The sequence below is a fragment of the Melopsittacus undulatus genome, chromosome 8 (assembly GCF_012275295.1).
Source record: "Melopsittacus undulatus isolate bMelUnd1 chromosome 8, bMelUnd1.mat.Z, whole genome shotgun sequence".
Lineage (NCBI taxonomy): Eukaryota > Metazoa > Chordata > Aves > Psittaciformes > Psittaculidae > Melopsittacus > Melopsittacus undulatus.
Window position 1 is genome coordinate 36,834,034 of NC_047534.1, and position 20,868 is coordinate 36,854,901.

The 20,868-nt window shown below is 43.9% G+C and overlaps 1 protein-coding gene across 1 annotated transcript in view; it reads right to left on the bottom strand.

Annotated features, from left to right (window-relative positions):
- PARD3B (par-3 family cell polarity regulator beta) overlaps positions 1–6,496 on the bottom strand; it is a 407,455-nt gene extending 400,959 nt beyond the window's left edge. Inside the window, exon 1 of the mRNA XM_031045134.2 lies at positions 6,243–6,496. Coding sequence (XP_030900994.1) covers positions 6,243–6,362 — 120 coding nt within the window. The 5' untranslated portion in view covers positions 6,363–6,496. The remainder of the gene's footprint in view (positions 1–6,242) is intronic.
- Positions 6,497–20,868: the final 14,372 nt, after the last annotated feature.

Genomic DNA, 20,868 nt, shown 5'->3' on the forward strand with positions numbered 1-20,868 from the left:
ACATAATGTTCCGTAAGACATTTTGTATGACAAGTCTGACAAAGTCCAATGGCAGTTTTTCTCTTTGGATTATAAACACGTGTTAGAGAAAAGGAGACTACAAGTCTACCAAAAAACTCATTACACATCACTAGTTGCCACAGACATTTTATGCAAAAGTGGTAAAAAGGCAGGCACTTCTTAACTTTGTTTTTCAGCACCACCGTAAAATACTGAAGATTCTGTAAGAGACACAAAATTCTGCCACTTGAAAAGCTATTTCCAGTCTCCATGAAACCTGACCATGAGTGTTACTAAGCCAGAACAGAGTTTGTTTTATACAGATTTTTTAAAATCATTTGGCTCCTTCCCTTTTCTGTACTCCACCCCACTTAACATGGCCTGTCTTTCTATATGAGTCAGTTACCCATAAACTCATATGACAGTAATGGAAAAGCAGTGTATGAAGCTGTATTCTCCTTGCTTAGTATGATATCATAGTGAACAAATCTGAAGGCTAAACACAAAGGGATAACCAAGCTGTTCATTTAAATACATCAGTTTCCAATATAAAGTAAAAGCTCACTAATATGCTGTAGCTGACTGAGTAATACTAAGACAAATATGAGAATGAATAGTTAAAAAATTTCCTATCAAAACAGTACTTAAAAACAGAGCTCAGAAATGCTATGGTAAAACAAAGATTATGGATTATCCTATGCTTTATTGGGGGCAGGGTTAAAAAAACCCACAAACATTCTAAAACAAACTCAGGCAAAAAGAGACAAAACTAGAAAAAAAAAAGACACACAAAAAAGCCTAGTAACCTGGTCCAAGATAAAAGTGCCACACAAACACAACTCTATTACTCTGTCTTTATAAAGTGTTTAATACTTACAATTTGCCCAAAATGGAAAAATCTTTATAACAAAGGATTTCTTTCAAAACTTCCCACATACATCTCCTGCAGACATCTACTGTGGTTTTGCAAATATTTTTTTACAAGCATAAATTCTGGAGTCAAAGTAAATTGTCATCTTCCCTACCCCTGATGTTTTTAGAGAAACTACAAGAACATTCAGTACTCCTGCTTGCTGGCTGATTTACAATAGCAATACATAATTCCAGAAAACTAACTGTCATGTTGTGGGGCAGGCAAGAACAGAAAGAATAGGAAAAAGTATTTTATTAGTAGGGATTATAAAAATATATATAAAAAACAATTGAGACAGTTAATCTGCAGCATTAGCTCCTTAAAGGCATCTAGCTTGGGAAAGATCGCCAATACATCCAAAACAACACACTGTTTTTGCTCTAATCAAATATGCACCATTCTTGAACCAACTTAGTCACTATATTATTGCTTTCTACTCAGTCTGACTGCCAATCAACATTACCATTACCATTCCAGAATCAAACACTGATTTCTGTACATTCACATCAGTGGAAAGACACACTCTAAAGCCCATAACAACTGGAGATCAAGTCCCTATAAAATAGTTAACTAATACTTGATTGTGTGTGTCAGCATTCCTAAACAGAAGCCCACAAAGGCTAAGTGAGCCACTCAAGAATTCAACTTAAAATGACGTATTTAAAACTGATATTAAACCAAGAAATTGCAGTGCTCATTAACTTTTCTACATGGCTTCCATGTCCCATCCACTCAACTGGCTTCTACGAACAAGACTTCAAACAGCCAAAGCAGTCACTTCAGACAAGTTATCTAGGTTAAGTGCCATGCATGCAAACATGAGTAAAATAGTACACAGATGATAAATGCCACTTCCCCATCTCTGGCTCCTCCAGGGAGATAAAGAACACTGTCATGGGTTCTGTCATGGTACTGCTGAACCCATGACAAACACCTAGGAGCAGCAAGATGCTTTTATACATTTTCCTGGGAAAAGTTTCACTGGTGCTTAGAGAAAGGTCACTGTGGATTTCACTTGCTAGTTTGAGCCAGGGCATACATTGCTTTCTGTACCAACAGCACTAAAGACCTTTCAGTTAGCCAACTAGCACCTCCAGTTGAACCAAGGACTTTGCTACAAAGCTACCAATTCAAATATTGTCTCCTACTTGGGGAAAGCCACAATTCAAAGGGGAGAACCATGAGCCAAACAGTGTGTTTAGCCTGAATGCGTTTAGCCCCACATGCACTGAAGAATTTCTGTCTAAAGGCCCACTAAGATCCAAATATCACACGAGCATATGGAACCCTTCAGTGCTGACCCAGAGCCCTTCTTTCTTCCTCTCTTATCCACATACTCAGGGAAAAGCAAACAAGCAAAAGGTCTCTCACAGCTCACTAGAAAACAATCAGTGAGGTACCTTGTCTTACATCTATGGGCTATGCCTTATAGCCACAGAGAAGCACACACAGCACCAGACGCGGCAACCCAAGTATTTTGCAGTACATCTGCTCTCACTCGAGCAAAGAATCCTAAATACAACAGATGACATGCAAGTGCTCCCCAAGGCACCAAAACCACCAGTTACAAGAGTTACTAAGGGACTGGGCTGACAGGGAATCATTAATCCTACTGTATCCACCTGTCAGCAGCAAGCCTTAACACACAACAGTACTAAACTGCAACTAAAGCAGATCCTGTGCCACAGCAAAGTACCACTGAGCATCCACTGTACCACTAAATCACAAGTTACTTTCTGAGATGACAGTCACTTCCCTGAAAATTTATTTACAGTTCTCACAACTGATCAATGTTTTCTTAAACACAAGGATGCTGGGCAGGGACTCTTCACCAGGTACTGTAGTGATAGGACAAGGGTTAGTGGGTTCAAACTTAAACAGGGGAAGTCCAGGCTAGATATAAGAAAGAAGTTCCTTACTGTGAGGGTGGTGAGACACTGGAATGGGTTGCCCAAAGAAGTTGCGAATGCTCCATCCCTGGCAGTGATCAAGGCCAGGTTGGATGGAGTCTTGGTGACACAATTTAATGTGAGGTACACCTCCTCATGGCAGGGGGGGTTGGAACTAGATGATCTTAAGGTCTTTTCCAACCCAAACTATTCTCTGATTCTATGTAAGACTATTCATATAATAAAATCCCAGAACACAGAAATCTCCTAATTGATAGTGCAATACAGAAAATAGTTCATAAGTCCAGACACATACTTTTATCTTGTACACTTGTACAGTAAACCAGACAAGACCTGCCCATTCAGAACTGCAACAGTACCTCTAAAACCCACTACTAAACTCTGCAGCATCACAAAATAATCACTGCCTTGATTTCGAAGCTGAAACTGGCCCAATATTTTGTTTCAGTTAACAGAGCGATTGAGCCTTCATGACCAAACCTTGCCAACACAGCCCAGCCAAGAAACCAAATCAAACTTGCTAAGAAAACACAGCAGGCTACAATCAGCAACTGAGTTCTCAGCTATTTACCAAGTCTCAAAGAAACAGACTTCGTCATTTACTGCATCAACTTTCCTCTCATTACAAGTATAAAGCATTGCCGAGTACTCTAAACCAATTTAAAAATGTGCTGTTATTATACAGAAATTCAAATATTTTACAGTATACGTGTATACTGATTAATATCTAATCTCGTATACTTCCACTATCAGACAAGTGACTGCCGTGTAATAGCAAAATAGGCTTCCAGAACAACCCCCAAAACAGAGAGCCTCTCACACACATTTTTGTGGTATCTGGCAGTACCATAATGAATAAAAATTTCCTAAAGCTTGTATTGTAGCTACCTTTCTCATTTTCCATTTTCCAGCTATGGATGATATTCCTTGTATGAACTTTCCTCCCTTCTACAAATACTTCAGGCACTTTCAACAGTCCCATTCTGCACTTTCTTCTTTTAAAAACTTTTAACACTTGAAACAAAATTAAAGAACACTTAACATGCCAACAGACACAGCAGCATTAGCATTCTGCCACAGGAGGTATTCCAAGCATTCTAGATATTCTGAAAAGGAAAACAAATCTTCAGTTAACACAAACTTGTTTAGGTTCCCACACCTCACAGCAGATTTTAGATGCTGATTATCTTGAGATAAGCAGCTTTCTCTAAGATGCTACACTTTTGTAAAGAAAGTTAATTTTAGAAAGAGCCCACTGAAGGAAAATGGCCAAACACCCAATCCATCCCTTGTTAAAATGGACAAAAACTCTTTGCAAGGTAATAAAATTAATTCTTTGTGACTTCTGCGGAATCTATTTTACCCCCTCAAATTTTGCCTTGGGAAAGAGCACTAACACTAAATGATGCTTGTCAAGGTAAGAGGAAATTCATCTATCTTTTTGGCTAGTTCCACCGCAAATCATGTAGACTGAAAACTAACTAACCAAAGCACTGGAAGGGAGCTGTTTAAATTTCCAGTGAATGTGGGGGGAAGAGGGTGCAGAAGACATAAAACTTTCTTTAGTGACTTGAATGAAAACCTGTTCTCTATTTTTCAAGTCCTTTGGTTGCTTCCCCCACCCTACCTCCTTACACGTCCTTGCACAAGCATTGCATCACCATTCCTCAAGGTGAACAGCAATTCTTGAACAAACTGGCCCATATCCACTTTGCCCATCTACAGTGCAGAGTAGGGAACACAAGACTTCTATAAGGAAACAGCCAGAGAAAAGTTTTGTTTACAAAGGCAGGAAATACACCATGGTCAGAAATGTGAACTCTGACCTCTGGCTGTCCTATAGGGAAAGCTGGATGATTCTGATCTGACAGTGAGGGGGGCACAGAAAATGACTGCTTAGCCTAAAACTGATTTTCTTCAAATATTACTCGAATAGCAAATCAGGTATAAAATAATGAAAAACTATTGGACTGCAGTACAATAAAAGTCTGGCATTTACCTGAATCTTTCTCATGCCAGAGCTGCTCTCCTATAAATTGCTTACTGAGTCTTCTAGAACAGTCAGGGCCCTACCTAGAAATGTAGACACCCTTCTCTTCCCTAAAGGAATCCCCCCCCCCAAAAAAAATGAAAGAAGGAAAGGCATTTGAAGTATTCATACAAAGTAGGCCACCTTTCAGCCATCACCATGACACTAATTCCAACATCATCACAACCACAAATCAAAGCTGAAAACAAATTTAAAACGTCTAAGTTCAAGTCAAGCTGAGAGCTGTTTCTGACAAACCCCACTCTTGAAGAGACCTCATACCTGTTTTAGTCCTCTGAACCACACTTTGGTGCGAAAGATCTCACAGACTATTGGCTGTAACACCGAGAATGCTCTAAGTATTTTGCTGTTGTTACGCACACGCAACACTCATTAGAAAAAAGACTTTTCACACAAAATATTTGTGAAGGTCTATGACTCTTAAAGCAGCTTACAGCAGGCCACTTGCTCAGAAAGACTAACAGTGACCATGATAACCTCTACCACAGAGCAGTCTCAGCTGTTCATGATGGATTTCACACATCAGTAGCAAGTTTCCCTTAAAAGAAACCTACAAGAACAAGAATTTTACTTCCAATTTTGCACTCAGGATGTCACACAATTGATGGAGCACAGGAGAAACCTGCACAGGCCACAGAAGAGGTCTCATAAGCCACTGGCTGTTCTTTTTATTCAGATGTCTTATGAGAATGCACAATCCTACAAGCCCTTAAGTCAGGGATTATAACTCGCATCTTTTTCACAAAGCAGTGTTTGCACTATTAGGCCTTTCATCAATAGCAAACATTATCCCATTAGCTTGCAGCACCTGCCTCTCAGAGGAAACAGAAAAAAAAGTATTTTTATGCTCAATTAGGTATAACTTAAAAAAATTCGAGCTCCTTTCATATAAAGGAAGTCACTACCCATGCAGATATGACCACACTGAACAGTTAACGCCATAAAATACAAGCTTTCATAGAAATAACATAAGTTATGCTTGTGTCTGTATAAAGTTTCTAGTCAACACACACAGCAACAACGTAAGAAACCTCAAAACACGCAAAATCAGCCATGCTAGCTTGTTAACCTAGCGGGACACACTCCCGGCCCGCCAGCATCAGCTGCTCACACCAACTATGTGGTGGGGGCCTCGACAGCAGGGCCCCACGCGAAACAGACGCCACCAGGACCACCTCCCGTGGGGCCGCGGGGCCCACCAGCCCGGCCCTTACCTCCGCCGGACCCCCTCCAACCCAGCCCTCCCACCGTCCGGTAACCGATCCCGCAGCCGCCCCTCGCACCGGCCCCGGGCCTTCCCCCAGCCCACCCCCTCGCGCAGACCGTTACCCACCGCCCCCCACCGCGCAGGCCGGCCCCGCGCCCTCACCTTCTCCTGGGCCTTGCGGTAGCGCTGCAGGGCCTGCTGGGTGAGGTCCCGCACGCGGAGCTGCCCATCCTTGCAGGGCACCACGATGCCCGTCCTCCCGAAGCACACGGTCACTTTCATCTCAGCGGACCGCCATGCCCTGCCCGCGCAGAAACGGAGCCCTCCTCCTCGGCGCTGCCCGGCCCGGCCGCAGCTCTCCCGGCGCAGGTGCGGTTGTCCCGGCGGCGCCGGCAGGTGCCTGTCCCCGGCCCCGCGGCGGGGGCGGGCCGGCAGGTGCGCGCGGAGCCTGCGCCTCACCGCGCGCGGGCAGCGCCGGGAGCGAGGCCGCGGCCTCCTTCCGCCGCGCGGGCCGCTGTGCCCGCCCCTCCCCTCCCGGCTCTGTGCGGGCGGGGCGGCCCCGAGCCGCGGGGGAAGCGGCCGGTGGCAGCGGGGCACGGGGTGCCGGGCAGGTCCTGCCGAGCAGCGCCGCGCTTAAAGGAGCCGCTGCCTCGCAGAGCCCGAGCTGCGCAAGGCCGGGCAGCTCCGAGCCCTCCCCGTGCATCCCGGGGACAGGTGCCCGCCGCTGTGCGGAGCGGGGCACCCACCTGCGCACATGCGAGGGCGCTCTTCCCGGTCCTCGGTGGTAGTGACCTGTAACGGCCTTCTGCAGGGGCATCGCGCTGTAACGCACAGCCCTGCGAGGGAATGACACCTCAAGTACCCTACAGCCCTCCCTGGCTGCACAGCACCGGGTTGTGCCACTGTTAGCACAGCGCAGCCCTCGCTGCATGGCCTTCACAGTACGGGGCACACAGACGCAGAGCAGGCCCTTGGTCACGCAAACACAACTAGGGAGAAGTAATGCACAGTAACCTGCACCGTGGTGCGATGACCAGGGCCACAGCACAGCTGTACGCTGCCCACCCCTGACCTACCGAGGCAGCAACACAGAACCTCACATACGCCTTCTTATACCACACAGCAATGTGCAGGCAAGCACCACATCTACCCTGTAGCACACAGCAACACGCACAGAAATTCATAAGCCCAAAATGGCAACAGCTAATACCCTTCAACATGTGGTGTGGCAAAGCCACACAACCTGCACAATGGGCTGAGGGCTCTGCAGCACTCTCCAAACACCTGATACTCTGCAGAGTGCATCTTTGTGTACCATCTGGTACCGAGTAGTGCCCCCTGCATCTTACCTACCACCAGATCCCATGCAGCATAGTGCAAATACATGAGGCAGCCTAATACCATTACAATGATTACAGGTCAATGTACACATGGATATGTGTACAACTGAAAATCACCACAAAGCAAAGAAAAGGTTGCATAAAAACCTCAAAACCACAGCATGACATCATAGAGTACAAGGGGACTATTGCTGCAGCAAATGTCTCACCAACATCAGCATTCAAAAAGACATCCAGGCCCTGAGCTGTGTAAAACACAATCAAATGATAATACCAGAGTTTCACTGGAATGGGGGAAAACAGCCTAAGCTGGAAGTTAAAGTGACTAGTGAACTTTGTGGATGAGATGGGGATAATGCCACATAAACTCCCATGATCAGAAAGTTTATGCTGGTTCCTCAGGAGCAGGCACAGGCAGAGTGTGAAACTGCTGCAGTGGTGAACAATTCCTCCTTGGCTTTTCAAATCTGGACATGTCTGCCACCAGCCCACAGCATTTCAGAGCAAATCACAGGGAAATAGTCTATTAAACCATATCTAGAACTGCTTTCCCTGGTATGTACGTGTGCTTGCATGTGCAAGAGCACAAATGTGCATCCCATATGCTTTGAACCAGAAAAAAAAAAACAACAAAAAAACCAAAAAACCAAACTTCCCCTCCAGAGCAAAGCAGCAATGCAAAGGAACAGGAATACTGTTTCTTCAGGAAACACAGTGAGTAAGGTAGCAGGCCAGAAACACCTCCAGGGCACGCAGGACAGTGCTGGGTGTGTTAAGGGCAGCAGAAATGTTCCCTAGAGCCAGCCCTTGTGGCCATCCTGACACACTGCTGGGTCCGTGCTGGCTCAGCCCCAAGCCAGCTCACTCCTGGCTCCCAACAGCAGGGAAGGGCCCAGTGGTTTCTCGTGGGTCAGCACCACCATAAAGCATTCATCATGCTACATAATTATTCCTCCCCACTGCTAGAGGGACGAGCAGGTCAGCTGGGCTATGGAAATGATTCACATGAAAAATAACCAAGAAGGGGGGGAAAGAAAGATTTGGCATAGCTCCTAGCAATTCCTAAGCTGGGTCTGTGAGAAGGGAGCAGCAGGGGAACCTGGGGCAGGGAGGCAACAGCTCCTCACACCTTTCTTTGCTCTTGAAAAATGGCAAGGGGGAGCAATCCCACACAGCAATCTCAGAGCTGAGTCAGTGGGAGCAGAATGTAGGAGGAGTTCAAAGGCTCTCCTCTGTCTCAGCTGCTGATGTGCTGGTGGGAAGCCTGGCTTTCTGTGCTTATATGGCTTTGGCTACAGAGAACAGGGGGGTGTAGGTTAATAATTGACTGTGAACATAAATGCTTCGCTCTCCCTGTTTCTCCCTTCCTTTCCCCCTCTCTCTGTTTATGGGCAAGATCTGGCACATTCAGGAGTACATGTGGTATGGCCAGTTTTTTCTCAAGTCCTGAAAGCACAAGTGATGTGCACTGTAACTGGAGCTGGGTGGATCTTGCTGATGGAGATGGTGTCTTGTGTTAGACCAAATGATACATCTGGAAAAAGTTAAAGCAATTATGGCCCCAGCACCATACCTGAAGCATAAGCAGCGGGTTTCAAATTGTCAGCGGTTACACTGTAAGGACTTACAGCAAGAAAAGGTTATATTTAAATGTGCATGCTTATCTTATAGAAACTGAGATTATATTTCATTATCACACATCAACAAGGGGTGGGAAGAAAGGTTGCAGAGGAATCACCAGTGTGTTTACCTTCTGATGGTGTTTGTTTGAAAGTTGTGCATGGTATTGCAAATAAGACATTACTGTGTTCTGGGTGCACTACATGTTTGTTTATGCTGAAACAGTCTGAAAGCCTTTGAAGCCAGCTGGTAACAATTAACACCTACATATCAGGGTTTTCCTGGTAACTATCTCTGGGGCTTCAGTCTACACAACTGCCTGAATAGAAACCCTTTATCAAAGAGCTAGCCATGGTATTTGTCTTCTTGGGGTGGGGAGTGCAAAGTGGACAGCCCTTTTTTCCAAAACCAAGTTCTTCCAGTGTAGCTAAAAATGCAGCTAGGAAAGCTCTTATATTGGCACGGCAAGCCAAGTACAGGAGTACCAAGAGAGTTGAACTGGAATCCCCATAAAACACTTCTTAAGAAACTTACAGCCTGTGTCAGTGGGGTGAAAGAGAGCTGAAGGGAAGTTTTGCTTACCAGATACCTACATCATTTGTTTCTGCATGGGATCATCATGAATGGTGACCAAAAAATACTTCCCTGGAAAAAAAAAGATACCCCAAGAAACTTTGGGAGCTAAAGGATCCTAACCTCCAAAGCAGCTGCAGAGTCACATACACCTCTCCTTGTCCGGCACGCAAAACTTCCAAGAATAGGGTCATCACTGTTATCCGTATGCCCACTTTAAACTTACTCAGAGTAGAATGCAACAACTTTTAAAACTGACTAGTGATGAGAATTGGTGTTACTATAGTGCTGTGCATTGAAGAGGGACTGCCTGCTTGGTTCCTTTACAGAAATCTAAACCATATTTCATTTTAAGGAGATCATCATCCAGCTAATGCTGTAAGCAGCATAAACTGGCTTTGCCCCCCAGAGGAAGACTTCTGCTCCCTCCCTGCCACAGCTGTTTGTTCCCATCCATTCCCTTTCATGTGCCAGCATGCACAGTTGTAGGCCTGTGCAATGAGATACTGTGGAAATCAGTTTTTTTGCCAGATTAGCTTTCAGCCAAATCTGTTCTGCAAAAACCAGAAAATCAGGAGAAATCAGAGCTCAGTTCTGTAATGGGGTTTAAAGCCTGTGCTGGCCCAAGGGAGGGCATGGCACAGCAAGACAGCAGCCTTTTTTGGTTTATACCAGCTTACAGTACTTTGCAGGCAGCCTAGTTATAAAGAATTTCAGACACAAATACATATTCATATCCATGAGATAATATTCATAACATTCATGTATCAGTTTCCTGAGAGGGGATGAGCAGATTTAACAGCTCATTTTCACTGAAGGATACTACTGTTGTCATTCTGCCCTCCCATTGCCCTTTACCACCTGATGCTTCTTGGATATCTCCATGAGCCATTTCAGCTCATCAGTCTGGTAGAAAATGAACACTGAAAAAAGAAAAGGATTGTTTTCTGCTTTGTTAACAGGTTAAGGTGGCTCAGAGAAGGGTCAGACACACCCCAGAGTGGGCTGGAGAGTGAGGACAGCGCCCTGCAGCTGGGAGCAGGAAGCAGAATGGACCAGACCTCCACTTTCGTCAACTGGAATAAGTCATTTGCCCAAATGACTGCCTTAGCTAATCTACTGCACTTTTCATGTCTCTTTGTACTACGATTGAATTGATTGTTTTCCCCTCTGGCTCCTCTCCACACAAGCTATGGCTGTCAGGACCATCCACTCAATTCCCAAGCTTCTGAGCACCAAATAAGAAAGCTACATCCACAACAAAAGGTGCTGATCAGGTATAAGCTCACTTTACACCATCATCATCACTTGTGATAGATCAGCCCTCCAAGTAAAAGTGTAGGGCTTTGTCCTGGTTTGAGCAGTAGCAGTCATTTTTCTCCTTCTTGGTAGCTGGTGCAGTGCTGTCTTTTGACTTTCGGGCTGAGAACAGTTGCTGACGGCAAGTATGTTTTGAGTTACTGCTCAAATGTTTCATTTGTCCAAGGCCTTTTCTGAGCTCATGCTCTGCCAGGGAGGAGGAGAAGCTGGGAGGAAGCAGAGACAGGACACCTGACCCAGGCTAGCCAATGAGGTATTCCATACCATAGCACGTCATATCCAGGATGTAACCGGGAGAGACCCGGGAGGGCTGGAACTCTGGGGGTATGGAGGAGGTATCAGTCGGTGCTCGGTCAGGCAGGGTGGGGTGAGTTATGGGTCGGTGGCTGGTGAGGTGTTGTATTCTCTTCGCTTGTTGTTTGCTTTATCATTATTATTCGTAGTAGTAGTGGCAGTAGTGATTTGTGTTATGCCTTAGTTATTAAACTGTTCTTACCTCAACCCGTGGGGGCTACATTCTTTGGATTCTCCTTCCTAACTCTCCAGGAGTTGGGGGAGCAAAAGGGAGGAGTGAGTAAACGAGCTGTGCGGACTTGGTTTAAACCACAACAGGCTTTCATCTCATCTGCACTGTTTCACAGGACAGCAATGTGGTCACATCTCTGTGCCTTACCCAGGTCATACTGGTTCTGCTGGGAGTCTCCTCCTGACAGATACTGTACCAGTAAGGCAGCCCTACTGGCATCCCAGCCCTTCCTCCTGGCCTTTCTCACAGTGGTATTGCATTAGCACAGCAACAGCCAGAGGAATTTAAGACTTCTGAATTAATCTTGTTCTAAATTGAGTGGCTCTTACAGTTTCTTCGTTATAACTGGAAGCTGCAATAAGGATAATCAGCACTTCGCTTTTATACCTATGAGGCTTTATCTAATGATCCCAAAATAGTCAACAAATGTCAGTGAATATTCACAAGTATTGTGCCAGCAGACATGGACTGGTTAAACAACTTGCCTGAAAACACAAAGAAATTTTTCCTAGTTTTGCTGCTAACAAGACAGGTTTTGACCTTTAATTTTTGGCTCTGAGCAGTGCCTCTTTCCTACACTATCACCTGTTAGACATTTAACTATTTGCCATCAGTAGCCAGGGCTGCCAAAGAAGATGCTTTTAAAGCACTATTGGCTCAGCCTCTTTTCTACCATTAATAAACCATGCAAAAGTCTGAGCTCAGGCTCATTCCAAAAGTCCTAAAAAAGCATGAAGAAGTTATTAGTACAGGTATGTTTTGTTCTGGGCTTCAGACTGGAATGGATTTGGGAATAAAGTTGAACCAGATAAAAAGAAAAGAAGAGACATTATAATTTAAATCAATCTCATAATCCCTGGAGACCTGATTTGTGTTTTTTCAAACTTTTTCTCTGCTAACACAGTAAAATGTATTTGTTTGCTACTAACTGAATGTTGTTACCAGTAAAACCTTCAATTACTAATGGCAAAAAAGGTCATAATTCCTGCTGTTTATATTTTGCATTTCTCCCGGCTCAGATAATGAAAATCAATACAACCACTTTCCCTGCCAAGTCTCAGTGGTACAATGTTGGTGAAGAAAGGGAAAGCAAACTAACAAACATTCTTGGGAACTGCAGGAGAATGATAAAAAAATACAGTATTAAAAAAGATCTGTTTGTAATCGATGGAAAATCCTATTCTTGCAAAACTTTAATTGGAACCTAATTTAAAGTTGAAATAATAAAAAATTGTGAGATAGACTTGTAAAGCAAGATGATTCTCATTTTCCATTCATGACACCATCCTTAGTTCACTTTGGATCTTCTTTCTGCTCATATAACTATATTGATCTATCTCAACAAAAGAATTTTGTTTTTTTCTTGATATCTGTATTCTAAAAGGATCTGAAAGCAAAGTGGTCTTGAATAGCCCGCACTATACCCCTATAATACCAAAATAACAGAGTGGAACTAGCTGGGAGAAATACAGTTTCAATTAGTATAGGTGGAATCACACCTCTCCTTCCCCCTTCTGATAAGAAAGTATCCCTTCTCCCTGCTGCTGGAAAGGTAAGGAAGGGCTGGTAGAGTTCTCTCAGCAGCAGCCAGGCTGCAATAACCCATACACTAACAACCTATGCATCCTTCCAGGTTCTGCTGACACCAGGTATACCTGTCAATGTGTGCATGCCTGTGAAAGAGAAGGCTGAGTGCACACTGAGGGCCAAATGCCACCCTGCCATGTGGGAAGGAATGTTTTGCTCACAATGGGATAATGATTTGTTTACAGTTAATTAGGCATAAGAGCTGTTGATAACAAGCACTGTTTGCAGTGTGGGCAGAAGACAGCTCTGTCTAAATAGGTCCAAAGGATATTTATGTTCTTAAAAGTTTGGCAGGTGCAGAAATTAGATCCTCAAAAAAACCCCAAAACAACAACCAAAAGTATGTTCAGAGAAATCCACACGGGAAGGAAAATCTAAATCGAGCCTCAGGGGAGATTTATGTATAAAAGTTACATGTTTAAAGATACCTTTAAAATGGTCCCCTGCCAAGAAGTTATGTAAACACCTTAGTGATACAATCACTAGGACTTACAGAAGGAGAGAGAAAGAAAAACCGTTTGAAGCTAACTTAAAAGCATTGGTGGATACAACCCCAGGTTTCTTTCATATTTCTGTTCACGTATCTCAACAGTTCTTACTCGCTGTTGTTTTCACTTTGACTACTGAAGTCTGCTTCACTCCAATCTCAACCTCATTCTGTATGAAGGGTGATTTTCTGGTCCATGACCAACACTAAGGTCCCATTTATCACTTTGTCAGAGTTTCATTCTTGTTCCGCCTGTGGTCAACCATGGCCAGGATCAGCCTCTGGCCGAGGATGGCGGGCTGTTTCCCCAGAACATCCAGGAAGCAAACAAGGTGCTCTTCTGTTCTGCAATAGTGCAGAAAGATGCAGCACTTTGTGGAAGAGCTGTCTTGTGATAGTGAACATTATTGGGCAATGAGATGGTAGAGAGCCAGCCCAGCCTTGAGCTCTCCTCCATAGTAAGGCTAAAGAACAAACCGGAGGTTTCTTTATAAGCTCTGTGATAATTTTGGCCGTGTACTGTCATCTGGGATTTGGTCTGAGCCACCCCTCCATCATGATCATGCTCATCCCGGTAGCTTAATGTACAAACAAGGAATATAGTAAAGTGAGGTTATGCAGAAGCACATGGGCTACCCTGAAAATCAGTCAAGGTTAACTTCTACTTCAGAGGAATTTTTTTGGACAAAAATCTGTAGTGGTTATACATGAGGAATCCTCCTCTTGAAAGGAAAATGAAGGTCCTGCCCTTTTACTATACCACTGACCAAGGAGATTCAGGTTAAGATGCTGGGGTCTGTCAAAATAGTTCTGATACAGTGCATTGTGTGTTAAATTAATAATCCAGATCCCATGTCCATGGGATGCTCTCATGCCACATGACAGCTTTGCAGTGGTGATTTGCTCTCCTAACCACGAGGCCAGACGTTGTCACCCTTCCTCAGGAGTGCTCCCAAGGACAGTATGCAGCTGCTGCACAGCAGAACACTACATTTGCCTACTGATCTGAACAACTGGGATCTTAAACTGACTCTCTGTTCTTCCCACCCTAAGGCTACTCCTGTGGCAATGCAATTTATTCATCTCTCCTTGCTCAAAGCTCTGCCTAAAGGTACAATATGGCCTTTGATTGTCTGAGAGAACAAGGCAAGTTTTCAAGGACCATCACTGGTTTCTGTTTAATAGTATGTCATTTCCACATTCTGTTTACTTCTAGCTTTTAGCGCTGATTTCTTTTACTTCGGGTTTCATTAGATGTTCTGTTTGCAGCCATTGTTCGTTGCTGCTAACGGCAACATCTCTTTTTGCTGTAACCAGGCCAGTATATATATTTTAATTAATATAAGTGATTTTTAAATGTCTATTTTATCACAAAACCCATGAAAAGACCATTTACATCCCAGCTGAAGGTGCAGGGGTTTAAAAACATTCTCACCCATCCTCAGTTTTCTATTTACTTTCTTTTGTCTTCTCCCTTTCTTCCTTCCAGGCTATTTTGTGCTGTCCAGTAATATAAGCTACTGATGCAAAAAAGTTTTTACCCATTCGTTCCCCAAAGCTGAAGGATTTGCTCTACACATGGAAAAGCTGTGGGCTCCCAGGCCAGAGCAGCCTGGGGGGATCTCAAGGAGAGAGGAAATTTCGGTCCCTGAGATCACAAATCAATCTCTCCAACAACACGGCAGGGAGGGAAGAAGACTCAGTGGAAAGAGTAGCTGCCAGCTGTATTACCTTCAGCAGCTGAAGCAGGAGCATGTATAAGTGGCTGTTCCCTTCTCTTGACCACAAAGGATTTGCTTAAAATGGATGCCAGAATGATGATTAGAGCAGAGCCTTCCCTCCTCTCCTTTGTTCAGGAGGAAGGGAACATAAACCCTTGGCTACAGGGGTCTGGGCTCACCTACTAGTTTCAGTCTGCTCATTTTTGCCTCCCCCTTGTACTTTGCCATCACTATCGAAAAGGATTGCTTGATGTTCCAGAGGTGGCTTTGTGTTTTGCAGGAATATCAGTCTCCAGACTGTCCCATAAATTGCATTCTCCTTATGCAGAGGATGCCTATGAAGCTATCTGGGTCAGGCATGCTAAGCACCCCACCTTTCCTTTAATGTTTTACCACAGACACTCCCTCACATGATCCTTTTTCCAGATGGTCCCTAATCCTTGTATATATCCAAAATCCTCTAGCTATGATTTCCTGATCTCCTCAATGACAGATATTTTTCTTTAGTGTATACCGCACATAGTGTACATTCTTCTTCTACAGCACTTCATAGTATTTGCCAACAGTATTTCAGAATCTTCATTCTTTTTCACTATATTCCAGCTTTCACACCCAAGGCAACAGCTGAACAGTGAGCCAAGCCAACTGCTTATCAGTCTGATTTGTGGCAACTGATACACACCTTTCCTTCCAAGAAGCAATTCATTCATGCAGATGTTTTCTGCAGATGTTTGTGGAATAATCCCAAATTAATTGAAGAGGAAGTCTGAACAACAGCAATGTTCTCACTCCCTACCATCATAATCAACTCCACTGATGAAACCTCAGCTTCCCATTCACCATTTTTTTACCTATCCCACCTTTTTATATCATACCAGTGCAGAACTCCTCCAGCCCAAGCACTCCCAATCCCTTCACTACCAGTTATGGAAAGGGTGGCCTCCATGCATCAACAGGGATTTCAGCTGCCTCTGAAGTGTGGGAAACTGCTTCTTCTGGCTGCAGCTGGGTCACGGTAACCAGCACAGACATGCCTTTCTGACTCTGCAGTGCAGTACTCTCCTCTGAGCTCCTCAGAGCTGGGGCCCCAGTTGAAGTGGCAGCCTATTATCATTAGGATGAGTAATATAATGAGTACTACTGAGACAGTTGGTGCTCTCAGGACTGGTTTTAGATGGAACATGGCCAGGAGACAGAAGAGGTCTTTTCCAGCTATCATATTCAGTGCTTTGAATGACAGATTAATCTTCTTATTAAAACATTTCCTATCAATAGTTAAAACTTTCCCTTACTTTCTCTAGGGCTAGGATTTGCCCCTAAGCATGTACAACTACTTAGCATTCTGGCTGCAAAGCATATTTTGTTATTATTTGTGTGGTATCCAATATCCTGTCTTTTGTATTCTCACCTCCTTCTCCTTCCTTTCCGAGGTGCCCAGTAACGTATTCTCCTAACAAGCGTATAATTATTTAGTTATTGCACTGCTTTATGATTGCATTGTTGGTAATTGCTCAATATTGCAAGTGATTTATTAGTAATTGCAGAGTCTTTCAGATCTGTCTTCAGTAGGAGAACAAATAGTACCTTGCATCAATAGACATCAAAGTCTTCAAGAGGGAGTTTTCTTTAATGATGGGGTTATTTAACTATCTTTCCTACTGCAGCCTTGAGGGCCAAAGTTTCTTTTTCTCTTTAAACAACAGCTAGAAGTTTCACTCCTGCCCTGCAGTGGAAAAATACATTACATCATTCTTTGAATAGGGTTTTATTCTGTAGTCCAGCTATCACCTTCTTGTGGTTTCATCTGCTTCTAATGGGATTTTACTCTGATGATAAATATTCAGACTGAATAACCCAGCCACCCAAATTCTTCTTAGAGCCTTCTGACAAATAATTAAACTGCAAGCGGTTTTCAGATATTTCTGTCATTTAGACCTTCCCATACTGACTTCAGTGGGAATTTGCAGGTGGAACAGACCAGAATTCGACTTCCCTGTCATTAATACATGCTTTCTGGTCACACCTTGCCAGCCTTTGTGTAAAACCCTCAGTCATTTTATCACACCCTTCCTCCTAGGGGATTTCTCAGCTTTCCACAGGCTGCAGCAACAAACTCAGTCCTCCTAAGCTTAGCTGTGTGGCAAACAGGAAAAATTTTCCAGCTCCTCTCAGAGTGCCTGGCACTGTGCCCCGAGTTTCCTCTGCCTGCCACTTACTGCTGCAGCTTCTCCCTGCCACTAGTGCCTGCTGGGAACCCAGCTCCGACTCGCCCTGTGTGAACAAGGGAGTAGGCAAGGCAAACTCCCTCATCTCCTCAACAGTTTACATTCAGCCTCTCCTTGGCTACATCCACCTCCCCATCTCCTAAGCCTTTCAGCATGAGCTGGCAGCTAGGACATGCAATGCTGAAGAGGCCACCCAAACCAGACACATCCTTGAATGACCCCGTGGTTTATGGAAGATACCAGGAATGTAGGGACACCGTGTAGTGTCCCATCACCAGGGGTTACACTGTGCTTATCAGAGATGCAGTGCCCAGGGCTTGATTTAAACCTGGAACACAGACCAGGCAGGGAGGAATGCTATTTTGAAGATTCTGAGCTGGACAGAAGAAATTAACCCTTCACTAATTGGATGGCTGCACAGCAGCACTATATTTCTGCTGATTAATAAGTGTGGAAAAAGAAGATAAACATCAGCTATGTCTGGTAGGGACATAAGGACTTCTTGGGACCTAAATAAATAGTTTATTTTTCTGACCTATGGGGCACCAGTCCATAGTCTGACATCTATCTGTAGCTGCACATTCAGAGCTTTCTTGAGTTATCACACCCATAGGACAAGCAAATACCTAATACACCTACATAATATATGTACATAATACCTACATAATCCCCCAGCTGTAAATAAATAGATCCAGGACATAAATCTACAGACAGCTTCCCCGCTTGTTCCAATAACAAGCTGATTTTTCATTTGCTAGGGAAGAAAATTCTTTCCTATTGAAGCCACTGGCTTCAAATGGGAATTGGGTTTGTCATGATCTCTTCCAAAACTTCCATTGCAGAGGTTCCCATGCTGCTGACTCATCACATGTCTGCTGGGGACAAACCTGATCCAAGTCAGCTTCTGCAAGGCCTAAGGCAGCCCAGCTGAGGTGCTGCCACACAGCAGAGGAGGCAATGGACCAAAGCCAGGCACTTGGGAAGAGAGGGGAAAAAACATAATGAAAGAAAAGAGCACAACAGTACTCCACAAAGCAAACTTGCCTCCCATGCTATTAAATGTTACATTTGAGGGAAACAATATTTTACCTTTGCAGTCATTTACTCACCATGAGAAAGAGGAATCTGAAATTGGGAGGTGAAGTGCAAGTAATGTTCTTGTCAGCTACATGCAAAGCCAAAAGGATTTTCAGAAAGTAAAACAACATTGTATCTGTTTAGATAATGTTAAGTATTTATTGAGTGCTAGGTCTGTCTGAAAAACAGAAAAAAACCCAACCTTTACAATTCTAGGCAATGCAAAGCTAATGCTGAAGGCCATAATATTGATATTTAAAATAAGACACACTCTTCAATAATGCATGATATTTTTCAGCTGAAATTACTTTGCCCCAACATGTTTATGCACATTGCAGAGATCAATAAGCATCAAAACCAGAATCTTACACAAGTTAGTTTTATTGTATTGAAGCAGTAATTAAGAGACTTGATAGTTTAAGCAAATATGGGTTGTGTTATCTGCTAACATAATGCTCTTTAGCTTCTCTTCTTTAATTTCATAGCAGGGAGGAGCCTGGTTTTTAGAAACCTCAAAGCTGGTTACCATGGACAAAGTTTGGGAAGCACCACTCCATATCTTTCACTGCCCCAAAGCAGCTAAATCAGGGTTTTCTTGAGGCTTGAAGATCTCAGTATTTTCTCCCTGTGATGAGAAATTTACCCTGAAAACCTCAGCAGTTAAATACTGCATGCACTATCCTTTGCTGTTATCTGTGCATATATTTACAAACACGCAGGGGAAGTTGGCATTAAGTTATTGGCATTAAGAGCAGCTTCTCACCCCTCCAGAACTTGAATTAAATGGATGGCAAATGCTCTTTTTGCCCTCTGCTAGGCTTTGGGAATGAAATACACCCACTAATTCCATAAGGAAAAAAGCAAACAAACAAACACATGCTGATTTCTTTTGCTTGCTGTTTCAACAGCTCATTCGGATTTCTAAAAATAGATTATGATCTGGTCATACTAATTTTGTCTGGATTTGAATTCATCATTAAATAACTTTGAACATTGAATAATCATCATTAATATGATGAAATAATGTTATTGGTGGCTTCAGATGCTTTTCAGTTCATGCAACAAAGCATGAAATTTCTTATTTTTACTGTAACTGGACCATGGAATCTTTTGCTCTTTCTCCATGATGTCCTTTGTATGGATTTTTCATTATAAGGTTAACAGTTTTTAATCTGTTTCCACACAGTTTCCTGCAGCTGTTACACTTTTGGCAGTGAAGTTAATTTTGTGGTCACATGGAAGTCTGTTCCCACAAGGTTCCTCTGTGGTTCAGAGGCACACCACCAAAATGACCAGAGGGATGGTTCCTACAGAGAAAGGCTGAGAGAGTTAGTGTTGTTCAGCCTGGAGAAGAGCCTGGGAGACCTTATTACAGCGTTTCATTACTTAAAAAGGGCCTATGATAGGGAGACTTTTAAGCAGGGCTTGTTGTGACAAGATGAGGGGTGATGGTTTTAAACTAAAAGAGGGGAGATTCTGGCTCGACATGAGGAAGAAATTCTTTACAATGAGGGTGGTAAAACCCTGCACAGGTTGCCCAGAGAGGTGGTGGATGCTCCATCCCTGGGGACATTCCAGGCCAGGCTGGATGTGGTTCTGGGCAACCTGGTCTAGTTGAGGATATCCTTACTCATTTCAGGGGGGGTTGGACTAGATGACCTTGAAGGTCCCTTCCAACCCAAACCATTCTATGATTCTATGATTCCATGATTCTATGATTCTATGGTCTTGGTGCTTTCGGCAAGGTGCCGAATGTCTCCCCACTTAGCAGGGGGTTTAGGGCTTTTACAAGGTACTGCAGAATCTAGGAGCAACTGGGGAGAAGTTTTGATGGTATTTCATGATAGCTCCAAGGGAAGTCATCGCAGCACCACTGGTGGGCAGGGACTGGTAGGAGCCAACAAAGAAGGGTAGAGCCAAGAGTTGGCACTGTCTTTGCAGTGCCCTGCTGCTACTCAAAGGGTTTTGAATCAAAGCTGTTTTTTCCAGCAGCATAGTGACCTTCTTATCACTCTATCCTCACTTTGATTTCCCAATCCATGAAGGTAAAGTGTGAGACAGGCCCTGGGCCACAGGCAGGTCAGCTTGGAAGCAGTGCTACCTGTGCCATCCAGTTCTGCAGCACACAGCCACAAAGGTTTCATTCCTCGTAGCAAGTGGGGTACACTCCTGACTGCCAACACCCTCTGCCTTCTCTCCTCAGCACAGCTAAAATCATGCAGCCTAGCAGCTCCCAGGCTGCCTCTGCAATGCTTGTAATTAGGAACATCTTTTAGCTTCAAAACTGAATCCTGCAGGGTGGAAACCACTGG